We start from the raw sequence: 14,237 nt of genomic DNA, 5'->3' as shown, positions 1-14,237 counted from the left end.
CATCTTCTAGTTGTGAAAGGTAGTCAGCAAGCAAAGAGTCAAATGGTGAGATATCAAAGAATGATGTGCTGTGAGAGAAAAGAAGAGGGACTGATTTAAATTGGGTCAGGGGAAGGATACTTGAAGAGGTTTGAACTAGAACCTGAATTACAAAAAGAGACTGCCTTAACAATGATTTGGAGATAGAGAATGTGCCACAGCATGGACAGAAGCTCTGTGGCACATTTTAGGAACAGAAAAAAGACCAGTTTGGTTGGAATGTGGAGAGTAAACAGGACAAAATGATGGTTAACAATGGAAAGGAATAGGGTTGGCAGAGTCACACCACAAGGGGACTTCTAGTCTTTGGTAAAAAGTTTGAGCTTTACACTAAATGCACCAGGAAATTGTTGGATAGTGTTAAGATCTATGTTGTTTTTACAAGATTATCCTGGCTATTGTATGGAAAATCCATTGTTGAAGGTCAAGAATGGGAATGGGGAGACCAGTTAAAAGTCATTAACCATGGCATAGGAGAGAGTTAGTGGTGGCCAGAGTAGAAGTACTGAGAAGAAGAGGAAGTGCGTAGATTTCAAGTCTTTTTGCAAGAAGAGTGGATCTTGCTGTGTTGTACATGGGAAACTGAAGGAAAGAAGGGAATCAAAGGAGTTTGATTTGAGCGGCTTGGGGGAAGAAGGTGTTAGCATTTATAAAGGTGTATAAGAAAGTGTGTGAAACTTGAAGAGAGTTTGAGAATTCTAATTTGAAATTCTGTGTTTGCCCTCATGTTGCATGTTGGCATGTCAAATAGGCACATATGTGAGTTTGCAGCAAGGTGAAGAAGTTTGGGATCGAAGGTAAACATATGTAAATTTTTAGTCTAAAGATACAATATTTAATGCCATGGGATTGCATGAGATCACCAGATGAGAAATAGAGCTTATGAGGAATGAATCATGGGACTTCCAGATAAATGTCTTGGCAGTGGGGGAGGAACCAGTAAGGGAGGCTGAAAGAGGACAGTGAGGTGGGAAGAAAATTAGGTAGCAGGGAGGGTAAATTTGATTTAGGACCCAAGTGACAAGAAAGTAAAAGAAGAGTGTGTTTGGGGCTGGGGTTGTGGCTCAGTGGAAGGGTGCTTGCCTAGCACCTGTGAGGCCCTGGGTTTGATCCTCAGCACCACAAAGAAAGATGAATAAAATAAAGGTATTGTGTTCATCTACAACTATTTTAGTCAGTTTTTTGGTCATTGTGATGAAGAAGACCCAACCAGGACAACTATAGAAGAGGAAAAGTTTATTTGGAGGCTCTTGGTTTCAGAGGTCTCAATCCACAGACAGATGGTTCCATTTTTTGGGGTTTAAGGTGAAGCAGAACATCATGGCAAAACATTTTGGCATGAGAGTATGGCAGCATCTCACATGATGATCAGGAAGCAGAGAGAAAGATCTCCACTTGCCAGATACAAATATACACCCCAAAGCCTTGCCCCACAGTGCCTTACCTACTCCAGCCACACCCCATCTGTCTTCAGTTACCACTCAGTTAATCCCTATCAGGTGATTAATTCACTGATTATTTCTTCTCTGAACCTTCTTGCATTGTTTCACACATGAGCTTTTGGGGGGAACACCTCATATCCAAACCATAACAACAAGTTCAAAATAAAAATAAGAAGAGCGTGTTTTAGAAAGAAGAATAAGGTTTGTGAAGTGCTGCTGAGAAAAAATAAGATATTGAGATCAGAGAACTCTGTGTATTAATTTTCTGAGGCTGCTATAACAAATCATTGCAAATTTAGTGGCATAAAACAAAATAAATTTATTCTCAAAGTTCTGCAGGCTACAAAATCTGTTAGGGCTGCCTTTGGGACTCTAAGGGAAAATCCATTCCTTGCCTCTGCTAGCTACCCCCAGTATTCCTGAATTTGTGATTTTTATCATTTCAGTCTGTTTCCATCTATCTTAACGTCACCTCTCCTGTGCATCTCTCTCAACTCACAAGAACATTCTTGCCACTTTTATAAGAACACATAATGATGTCATTTAGAGCTCACATAGATAATCCAGGGCAAACTCCTCATTCAAAATTCTTAATTCATCTATAAAGACCTTTGTTCTAGATAAGGTAACTTCTAGGGATGACAAATTTCAGGGATTAGGATTTGATTTCTTTGTGTAGTCATTATTCAACCTGTTATACATTGGTGTTAGAAACATAGAAGCTATTAGAGATCTCAAGAGTAGTTTCATTGTAGTGGTGGGAACAAAGAAGAATCATATCTCTTTCATGCTTGCTTTCATATAGAAAGCACTGTTTTCTGTCCCACGACTATGCAAATTGTTTATACTACTTTTATGTGGGTATTGGATGCCTGAGGTTAGCTTCAGGTTTCACTGCCAGAAGAGAGGTTTTCCTATTTCAGGGAGCTAACTTGATTAGGTTAAGTCTTTTTTTTTTTACTGTGTGACCATTCTCGAAACCTATTAGTTTGGGATTTGTGTGTCCACCAGCTTCTATATTGGGGCAGAGGCCTGTGTTTTGCATGGTGAAAAGAAGCTTATGGGCTTGGAATTAGACCAGGTTTGTTCATTTACTATTTCTGTAATCTTTGTAATTTATATACTCTCTAGGAACTTCTGTTTCCTCCTTGGTAAAACAGTTGAAGGCATCTGGTAGTATGCCTACCATATAGTAATCATGTAACAAATGTTACTTGATACCATTAACACATCTCTTTATCTGTTTATTCATTTTTATCCATTTATTGATACTTGATTTTCCTTATTGCCCTTCATGTATATTAAGCAAAATTCTAAAAAAAAATTTCACTTTTTGACCTAGCATTTCCTCCGAGAAAGAGAAATAGATTCCCCCACCCCATCGTGCACTCTGTGACAGTGATGGTTAGATTTTGGATTTTGTTATGTTGGAAAACAATCATAGTCATCAGGAAATACTTCCTGAAGGAGACTTTCTATAATTATAAAATTTAGTACATAGGCAAGAAGAAAGTTGACTTTCTGTAAGAAAGTTGACTCTTCTGTAAGAATGGGTCCACTTGGTAAAGTATCAAGAAAGGAAATAGCAGGGAAATGAACTCAACAGATGAGTCCTTATTGACATCCTGGCTTGTAGTCCCTGGTCTGCTGTGTGGTGTCAGGTGTGTTTTGAACAGACTGGATGGCCTTTGGAGGTAGCTCAAACTCCAGGCCAGGTATCCCTCTGCAATTATCCAGCTACATTATGTCGGACAAGATGGTAACCTCTCAGGTTGTATGTTCTTGATTTCTAAGACTCTTCAGCTTAATAACACCTTGGAGGAGATGGGGGTAACATTCCCTTGTTAAATTATTCATAATGTAGCCAACTGTAAAATATTTTCTAGTTACAGAAATGGTAATGTGATTAAAAAAAATTTTTTTTAGAGCCAGCTGTGGTGGCACATGCCTGTAATCCAGCCTCTTGGGAGGCCAAGACAGGAGAATAACAAGTTTGAGGCCAGCCTCAGTAACTTAGTGAGACCCTGTTTAAAAAAAAATAAGAAGGGCTGGGGAAGTAGATTAGTGCAAGTGATTCTAGGTTAAATCTCTAGTACCAAAGCAAAACAAAAAATGCATTTTAGAAGAAACGCAATATGGTAATACTCATCTCTTGGGAAGATTAATAATATAATGTATGTTAAATGCCCATTCAAGGTGGTAGTCAATGAATTGTAGTTAATGTTAAAAGATGAAAGGGCATGAAAAATAATTTGAGAACATCTAAAGAAGAATTTTAAACTACAGGGTTGTAATGTGACTAGGAACTGAACTTTAATGAGAGAAAAAAAGAGATAAAAGTTCAAGTAATATACCAGGTGCAGTGGTACATGCCTTTGGTGAGGTCCTAAGAAACGTAGAGTTTGTCTGGAAAAAAAAAATTAAAAAGGCTGTGGATATACCTCAATGATAAAGTGCCTATGGGTTCAACCCCCAGCACCCCCACCAAAAATAAAAAAAGTTCTAATAATGTTACAGAAATCAAATGAGTATGAATAGAGGGTAGGTGGGACACATTGAATCCTGTGCTATCTTTTGGGCATATTATATTATTTCCAAAGTTATTGCTGCCCGAGCTGTTAGTTATAGCAAATGAAGTAAAGCATTGGTTAACTCACAGGTAAAAAGCGAAAACCATATGGTATATTTACTTTTTGTTGTTTTGTTTGTTTTTTTTGCGGGGAGGGGTGGCTAGTCAGGAACTTGTTACTCATTTATTAGTTTCCTGTCTGGCCAGGAAATTCAGGAAATTCTTTGCCTACATTTCAAACATCTTATGTTTTAATTAGATTGATACAGAATTTTTAGCTCTTCTTTCTTTCTTTTCTTTTTTTTTTTTTTTGCCCCAGGTCCAGCAAGACTATGAATCTCTGTTCCAAATGCTTTGCTGGTAAGTGCAGAAAAGGGTTTTTAAAATTTATTTTTATTTTTATTCTTTTGGCAAATATTTTTAAGACTATCTAAATCATTTCGCGCTCTTCGTATTTATGCATGGGAGTTTGTTTTCTAAACTTGTGTGTAAAAGCAGTTTTTTCTCATCAAGGCGGTTCATATATTTGCCTAGGACTGTTGAAATGGAGTTTCATGTTACTTGAACCAAACTTTCCTGTGTTATTGTTGGTGTACAGTGGAATTATAAAAATGTGTGTTTTAGGCAGATAATATATATTCATTTCTGATCTTGTTTTGAATGATTAATGGTGAATGTTGCTTTATCGATGAGAATACAAGAGGAAGAATATTTTCGAGTTGGAGTCAGAGAATCATGCTGAGTTAGCCCCTTCTAAAATCAAATCCCTTATTGAAATCACCTTTGGTAAGTCAATCTTATTGGACCTTAGTTTCATCATTTGTAGAATGAGAGATTGGAGCTTGATTTTTGCTGGGGACCTTTTCTAGCCCCCCAAAACTGATTGATTTCTTGAATTATGATCCTCTTCTAGTGTTTTTTTTAAAGAACTTTTTATCTAGTGATTTTATATAAAATAGCCAAATTTTTACTAATTATGTTTAACTTTCCTTCTTTATTCATTTTGTCAAAGGTAAGCAAAATGGTAAAGATAATCAGCGACACACTGTTGCAATAGAGAAGAATCTAATATGAACTGAACTGAATTTTCAATTTGCACAGAAGTGATAGGCCTTCTAAAGGGAGAATGAGAGTAGGAAGGAGATGAATTGAGCGTTGGTAGACTCAGAGAAGTGAAAAAATTACAAAGAGTTGGTAAAATATGCTGGTCATGCCATTTGTGTCTATTAGCTGTTAGGTAGTTATCAAAGTTAAGATTTTGTTTTCCTATAGAGACTGGGAGATGAAGAAAACTTATCCTTTTTGGTGGTTATATTTTAAAATAGTAGCTTTCAGGCCATTGAGAAAGACACTTCAGTTTTGTAGGAGGAGAAACATGTATCTCAGACTGACAGAGGAAGGATTCACAGTTGTAAACCCGTTTCAGTTAAAGCTCTAAGAAGGACCTGTCTTCAAGTTTTGACTAGAACAAACAGTAAATTCTTTTGGCAACCTTGAGCTTATAAAGGGGTAGACATGTTAAGGGAGGCCTAGAGTCATCCTAAGGATGCAACTTTTGGCTGTTAGTATGTTAGTGCTTACTAAAGTCTTTTAATGTAGGGGCAAGAGTGGATGAATTCATTTGTATTTGAATCTTTATTTAGTTTTTATAGGTCCAGACTGAAGCCTAGTTGAGGAGGACTCAGAGTAGTTTAACAAAAGAGAGAAACAGTTTTCATATTCTCTTGATTATATTCTTTGAGCAAAGAAATAATCATAAGAGTTTTTGACCTTTTGTGCCTAGCTAGGGAATAGGTAGAAGAAGTTGGGAGGGTTGGGGAAGCTAGCAATTTTATTTGTTCAGTTTGGAATTTGTCAAATAGTTTTTTTTTTCTTTCTTTTTTTTTAAATAACATTGGTAAGTTTTGGATTTTATCAGAGCACTACAGGTCAGAAGAAATGCTTCCTCACTGATAAGAGTTTAACTTTACAGTAAGTATGAAAGTAACAGTCAAAATGTATAGTAGACTGTATCTTCATAAAGAGATCTCTAATATAATTTAGTAAACCTTAACTTTGGGAGAAGGCTAGCTAGGCATCTTTGAAGAAGGTGTCTCACATCTTTTTTCTTTATTTCTTTACTCCTTCTCCCCCCAACAATTACAAGGAATGACTGGGAATATCCTGTTTGCTGAAGCATCATTTTTTGTTCTTTTTGAAATTTAAAAGGAGATGAAATTTTAAAAATACATCTGTGGATGTTGTCTTATCGTACAGATAGCAAGAGTGTAGTGAATGCATTATTGTAGAAAATAATGAGATGTGGGCAAGACAACAAGAAGATAGCTTTGGCCAAAGCCACTGTGATCTTAAATGCTTTTAAAAAAGTATATTATAAAATGTGCAGTATATCTTAAAAGATGGAAAATCCCTTTAAAAATGGCTTTTAATACTAGTCAATATGCTAATTAAACAGCCTTTTCAAGACTTCTTTTCAAAATAAATCTGTATGGTGAAAAATGAGTTTATTATCATGTTTACATAAAGTTGAGTGAAATGAGAAGAAGCTACATGTCTAAAGTTTTGTTGATAGAAAGTTGTAGGTTAGGAACTGGGTGGTAGTATATGATCAGCTGATCACTGTTATATGAGATATGCTGCCAAATAATGAACACATGTCTCCCATTGACCATCTTCACTTTAATATTTTCTCTTTTCTTTATAAAAGATTCCTGGGCTTGTGTGAGTTTAGAGGAAGGGAGTAAGCAAGAGAACTACTCTTCCTTAAAAAAAAAAATCTACTGCAAATTTTATATCAAATAATAGTGTTTTCTTAATATTGCTAGAATGAGATGTGACTGTGTTAGACATTTTTATACATGTAGAAGAGTTCAACCAGGATAAAGTTGCTAAAGGGTCACAGCTCAACTAAAATTCCTCTCTTTGAAATGAGAGGGTATTATTTTTACTTTCATTGTTTGACGTACTTAACTTGAACCCTGGTGTGGCCCCTGTTAACATTTAAAGGATAAAATCATTTAAACTTAGTTTGATCATAAATGCTTAGTATTCCTGTTTCTTAAAGTTCCCTCAACTCTAGACTTTTTCAAGATTTTCTTTGCCAGGATCTCTAGGATTTTAAAGGCAGTATTCTTGGTGAACACTAGGGAAGAGCGTTATGATTTGAGGAAAATAGATTTAAAATGCTCTGTATTCTTTTTTTTTTTCTGATACTGTTAGTTTTTTACAAAAAGATGGGGAGAGGAGGGAAAGAGAAGAGTTAATTTTACCATATTATTTTTTTCCCAATTTCTTTAAGAATTCCTGTTTGCTATTTTTCAAACTTCCTAATTGTCCCCCTTTTGCATGTTCTGTATTTTCCTTCCTTATATGACAAATGTTTTTGCAACATTAGTTTACAAATGTGGGTATATCTCTCTCAAGATGATTGTATGAGGAGAAACCAGAAACATCTGCAATTTCGGTAAGGTCTCATACCTTTAAGTTGACATATTATTCTTCCTAGCTGAGAGTGTTAATTATTTTTATATTATTACTAAAGAAAAGATTTACTTAACAGATTTACAGTTTACTTGATGAATACAGTATATTTGATGGAATTTTTGAAAATGGTAGCATTTAAACATTCTTTAATGTGTTATCAGTTGATCTTACCACACATCTTTCTGATTATTAAAGTTAGCCTGAGGTTCTCTTTTGGCCTAGTTTTGGCTTTTCTGTTCCTTGATTCTACTTGTCATACTATCCTTTTTTTTTTTCTTTAAGTATTTTTGTGTTGTTTTGTGTATAACGTTAAGAATCAGTAAATGTATGCAGTAGAAAGGCAACACAGTGGTATTTATAGTTATGGTGAATACAATTTAATTGTTGAGACTCTACCTTCTGATACAGTTTTTTAAAAACAGTTTTTTAAACTGGGTGTTGTCACTCCTTAATGGGTAGAGAAATAAATTTAATGTTTCATGCTTAGTAGCTCAAAAAGTTGAATAGCAAATATCAGTGCATTGCAAAGAGTAAGGGGATAAATTATTTTAATTAATTTGTGAAGCAAATTCACATATATGTAAATGAAAATAGCACATGTAAGGGTTTGTGATGTAAATATGTATGTGTTACTATTATTCAAAAAATTGGAAAACCACTGAATTGTAGAAGGAAGGCTTTGGGAAATCTTGGGATCTTGTTTTCTTTGTGGTAAAATAGAGAATATATCCTTCCTAAATTCAGATAAGGGGTTAACCAGTTGATTTCTTGTGATCTTTGTCAGTTCTGCACCCAGAACTAGTTTGAATTTGTATTTCTATGTGAAAGTTCCTGATTGCCTACTTCTGTGTTGCCATACATGTGAAATTCAAGCTTGTCATCTAAAGGGTACTCTTGTCTCTTCCACAGGTAGAAACGACAATTTCATAGCATTATTTCCAGTTTGGTAAAAACTTAGTTTGTGAATTTGTCAATTTTAGTACTAACTGGTCTTTGGTATTTAGGGACATTTAGTACCCAGTTCACAATTATCTCCTAGTACCACCCCAAAGCCCAGTAATCAATAAAGCAGTGGTTTTCACTGAATGGCTTGACTGACCTTCTAAATAAAAGTATTCATGGCCAAACATTAAACAGGATGATTATAAGTGGGAAAGACTGAAACTTTTTAAGAACTAACTGAAGAAATTCCTGCAGAAATATGATGTTATCTCTACTTGCTACCTATCCTTAGAGATGCTTATTATGGGGGACAGAAGAGCATAGTGACTAAAAGTAGCTATAATCTTATATTTCAGGAGTGTGAGCCTAAAGATATGTCTCAAGGAAGGAAAGATTCTTTGAGTAGCGTTTATGACAGATGCTTATCATATGACAGTTAGTATATGATTAATGTACACAGTGTTATTTGGTCCTTTGGACTTCTGTATGTGCTGAATTTTAAACAATTTTCATAATTTATTTAAAAAGCTTATACTAACATTGATAGATTAAGACAAAAGTACTTTATTAAAAACCCAAAGCAGGCCATTTCTTTTATGGGTTCCTTTAAAAAGAAATGCTTTTATACATCACTGTGTTGATTTTACTGTAAAGTATATGGTTAGAAAAACTAAGGTCTAAGAGGTCTATTATCAGTTAGTTGATTGATTAAACCTGCAGATAAAGGCTGGGATTGTAGTTCAGTGATAGAGCACTTGCCTAACACGTGTGAGGCACTGGGTTTGATCTTCAGCACCACATAAAAATAAATAAAGATATTGTGTCCATCTACAACTAAAAATCCTGTGTATCCATTAAAAATACAGATAAAACATCTCTTAAGTTGTAAGCTAATAGTGAAGTATAATTTTCTGAAAATTAGTTTTCTTATAACTTCATATGTATATTTTTTTCAGTGGGAAGATAATCTTTGTGTCTCATTACTTATAAAACATTCTACAGTAAAAAAAAACACTACATGTCATAAGAAAGCGTATTCTAGCATGACTCTAGAATCAGTTGGATACTTATTTTTTTTAGAAATCTGTTCTCAGGTACTTATTAAAATGATCAGTCTTAGACACAAGATTTTGATATTTAACTTTGGAGAAACTGTTGCTAGAATTCACTTATTTTGTCTACTAGCCTTTGCTAACTGGGGCAGAACTATAAGTTCTGTGTAGTGATTTTCATTTTCACTTATTATTTTTTAATATTGTCACATAGTTACTGTTTTAAATTAAAATTGGACTTTGGGGGAAGGCTTAAGGGATGACAAAAGTGGTATTAAAAGTGGGGGTTCATTTTTCCTATTGCTACATACTTTGTATACAGTCTAGAAATTACCAACTTTGTTGCTCTCAAATTTTCTCTCTAAAAGAGACTATTGCAAAGAGGTTTCCATAATTTATGCTCTTAACATATCATTAGTTTAGAGACCCCTCCCTTAAAAAATAACATAGGGACGTGAATTAAATGCTGATTAAGAAGATGGCAAAGCAGTATGTATAGCATCATGTATATTTTTTTTGTTTCTGTTTTTTCTTCAGTACTGGGGATTGAACTTGAGTGCTCTACCACCCCAGCACCTTTGATTTTTTATTTTGAGACAGGGTTTTGCTGTTGCTGAGACTAACCTTAATCTTGTGATCTTCCTAGCCTCAGCCTCCCGAATAGCTGAGATTATAGGTGTGTGTGACACTGCGCATGGCTAGCACCACGTTTTTATTAGACTACATATAGTGTTTGTGTGTGTGTGTGTGTGTGTGTGTGTGTGTGTGTGTATGTTATATATATATATAGAGAGAGTGAGTGCGCATACATGCGCTACTATGATGTAAAGTTGGAAGATACTACAGGAAAAACTTAATTTTGATAGTCTCAGGATAGGAATAATTAAGGAGATGTATATTTTAGTTTTGTCTCTATATTTAGGCTTAAGGATTATCAATGTTATTGTACAGATTGTAAATTTTTAAAAGGTAAAGTATAGGTGGAGTATTTAAATTTGACATATTCTTGAAATGGTTAGTTTCTTTCTGGAATAATCAAAATAAAGTTAATGGTAGCTTGGTGCATAGGAAATCAAATGTTGACATCCAAGGTATAAAGTGATAAAGCAGTGCTGGGCATAGGGTGAAATGTAAGTAAGCCAAAATGCAAACATTTTCTTCTAATTGGCTTGAGATTCATAGTAATTTTCAGAAGATGGTAACAGATTCCTGTTTCATAGCAATTAAATTAAAACTTCCTCATGAATATGCTACTCTTAATGCTTGGAGTTATACACTAATCTCTTTTCTGCTTCCATTCCCTGTTTGAAGACTGGAGTAGAAGTGCTCTGATACCATCACTTCTGAAAGGGAAGAGTTGTAGGTTACAGCTGAATTGAGAGCATCTACAGTAAGAGAAACAGTTTGAAAAAATGTTAAGCTCCTGTTGTTATGTATTCTTCCTTTGGAAATCGAAAGAACCCCGCACCCATCAGTAATATTACTAAAAAACAAAATACCTATTCCAGTGAGTGAGATTTTGGCAGGATTGTAGAATCTATAGACTTGTCAGACTTTTCTGATTTTTCAAATCACTCTTTCCCAAAAGAATGGCAATTGCAGCTCTTCTTATTTATTTGTTTGTTTGTTATTTGATATTTTGTTATCAGGGATTGAACCCAGGCGTGCTTAACCGGGAGCCACATCCCCAGACCTTTTTATATTTTATTTAAGACAGGTTCTCTCTAAGTTGCTTTGGGCCTCACCAAGTAACTTCATTATAATGTACTCAGAAATTTTAATCTAGTTCCCTGTGGATGGGCATTTAAGTTGTTTTCATACCACAGTTGTGAGCGTTCATTTTCTGTTTTTTAAACAGTTACTTGTATATTTTTCAGATTGCTTTCTGTATTAGAAACCCTGTTGTTTGTGGGGTAGCTTCTCTGCTCTCAAATGAAGACAAGACTGGATCAGGAAGTTTCTAAATGATTAGCAGTGAGGGACTTCAGTAGCCCTTTATGCTATTTTACTAAAAAGCATTCTTAAATTATCTGGCTAATTATTGTGCTAGTCAAAATAAACAAAGCACCATGTTGAAGATTATGATGTTATAGAAATTATGTCAGAAATAATTGTAGAATTTCTAATGGCAGACAAAATGCTTTTAGGCCTAAGTAGAAAAATTGTGACCAGGTGTCAGAATATTATAGGAAAAGTAGAAGAAGTTTAGTAGTTACTATTTTGTTTTGTTTTTTGGTACTGGGGATTGAATCCAGAGGTACTTTTCCACTGAGGGTACATCCCCAGTCCTTTTTATTTGTTAATTTGAGAAGGATGGTCTCTCAGTTGCAAAGACTGGCCTGGAATTTGCAATTTTCCTGCCACCCCAGGATGACAGGTATGTGCCAGCACATATGGTTTACTTACTTAGTTTTATTCCTTCTTTTTTCTTTTCTTTCGTACTTTGACTCAAACCCAGGACCTCACACGTGCCAGTAGTTACTGAGTCTTTGATGACAGTTTGTTCTGTCAGTTGGCTTAATTTCTGCCCATATGATGATCTATAGCTCTGTTCGCCATAGTGATACACAGGATTAAGTAACCAATGGGGGCATATTACAGTGTTAGAGTGTCTACTTATAAATATTTGAATGTCTGCTTATATTTATTTTTCTAGTTTTTAAAGTATTTATTGATTTTTATAGTGTACATGATCTTTCTTAGTTTTCTAGTGTAGCCATAACAAATTGCCACATACTTGGTGACTTGAAACAACAGAAGTTTTTTGTCTCAGTTTTGAAGGCCAGAAGTCTGAAATCAATCAGCAGGGGTTGGTTTCCTAGAACATCTGAGAGAGAATCTGTTCCGTGTTTTGCCAGTAGTCCTTGGCATTCCTTGGCTTATATATTTATCATTCTAGTCATTGCCTTCATTATCACCTAGCAACCTTCCCTGTGTCTGTCTCTCTCTGTTCATCTCTGGTCTCTTCTGAGGACAATTGTCATTGAAGTTTGGGCTTATCCTTATCCTGGATTATCTCATCTAGAAATCCTTAATTACATCTGTGAAAATTCTTTTCCAAATAAAATCACGTTCACAGATTCTGGGTAGACATAGTTTGGAGATGGAGTACAACATTCAATCTATTGCTCAAATATATAGCTATTTTTTTTTGAAAGAAAGAAATATGTACGAAGCGTGCTTCAATTTTATCAGAGAAGTTGGAAATTTAATTGTGTGAACAGTTTGAGTTGGGTATGGTTGGTCTTCTTTTATGTAATTAGGAAATCCTCTGTGATGTGAAAAGCAATATAATAATTAAATGCTAATACTTTTTGTGTTTTGTATTCTCAGTAGACTAATACTACATCAGAATTAGGCTTGACAGGAATATGGACAAATGAATGATAGACTTAGGAAAGCACTGTTAAGATTTTTTTGTGTGTGTGTTTCTGTGGCTGTGGTTCTACCTAAAATAGAGACTTAGAGTAATTCATTTCCCCCCTGCATGTTGGTATTTTGGTGTATCATGGTTGTACATATTGATTAGATTTGTTGTTACATATTCATACATGCACACAATATAACATCATAATTTGACCAGAATTACTTCCCAGCATTTCCCCTCTCCCTTCCCACCTTCTGGTTCCTTTTCTCTATTGATCTCCCTTTGACTTTTAGGAGATCTACCCCCACCTTTGTTTTCCTTTCTGTCTTTTGCATATGAGAGAAAACATATGACCCTTAATCTTCTGAGTTAAGACTCAGATTTTGTGTAATATGATGGTCTCCAGTTCCATTCATTTTCCTGCATATACCACAATTTCATTTTTCTTTATGACTAAATAAAACTGCATTGTAATATATACATATATATACACATACATATATATATATATTTATATACATATAATGCATTTTCTTTATCCATTCATCTATTGGTGGACACCTACTCTGGTACTATAATTTGGCTATTGTGAATAGTGCTGTTATAAACATGGGTATGCATGTATCACTATAGTAAAGATGATTTTAATTCTTTAGGATAAATACTGAGAAGAGGTATACTGGATCATGTGGTAGTTGCATGCCTAGTCTTTTGAGGAGCCTCCATACTAATTTCCATATTGGTTGTACTAGTTTATAATCCCACTATCAGTGTAAAAGTGTTCCTTTTCTCCACATCCTCTCCAGCATTTATTATTGTTTGTATTCTTGGATGACTGCCAGTTTTAATGGTGTGAGATGAAATCTCATCATAGTTTTGATTTTCTATTTCCCTAATTGCTAATGATGTTGTACACTTTTTCAAATATTTGTTGGCATTTGTGTTTCTTCTTCAGATAAGTGTCTGTATAATTATTTTCCCATTTATTAATTGGGTTAATTGATTTTTTTTTGGGGTGTAAAGTGTTTTGAGTTCTTTACAAATTCTCGATATTAACCCTTTGTCAGAAGAGTAGTAGCAAAGATTTTCTCCCATTCTGTAGGTTCTTTCCTCACATTCCTAATTTTTTCCTTTGCTGTGCAGAAACTTTTAAATTTGATAGCATCCCATTTATTAACTCTTGGCATTATTTCCTGAGCACTAGGAATCCTCTTGAGAAAGTTGTTGCCTGCACAACAACCCTACCCAAGGGTCAACACCTATGCTAGGTGTTGCATAGTTTCTGTTCTAATTCCTGGGTCCGGCATTTGATCCATTTTGAATTGATTCTTGCACAAATTGAG

General features: G+C 34.8%; 1 protein-coding gene across 2 annotated transcripts in view; it reads left to right on the top strand.

Moving 5' to 3' along the window:
• Zfand3 (zinc finger AN1-type containing 3) overlaps positions 1-14,237 on the top strand; it is a 328,149-nt gene that overhangs the window by 89,279 nt on the left and 224,633 nt on the right. For both annotated transcript variants that reach the window (XM_078020079.1, XM_078020078.1), the window contains one exon: positions 4,370-4,410. In XM_078020079.1, the coding sequence (XP_077876205.1) occupies positions 4,370-4,410 (41 nt within the window). The remainder of the gene's footprint in view (positions 1-4,369; positions 4,411-14,237) is intronic.

The sequence above is a fragment of the Ictidomys tridecemlineatus genome, chromosome 8 (genome assembly GCF_052094955.1).
Source record: "Ictidomys tridecemlineatus isolate mIctTri1 chromosome 8, mIctTri1.hap1, whole genome shotgun sequence".
Classification (NCBI taxonomy): domain Eukaryota; kingdom Metazoa; phylum Chordata; class Mammalia; order Rodentia; family Sciuridae; genus Ictidomys; species Ictidomys tridecemlineatus.
Note: the sequence above shows the minus strand (reverse complement) of the source record. Positions and strands in the feature narration are given on the sequence as shown.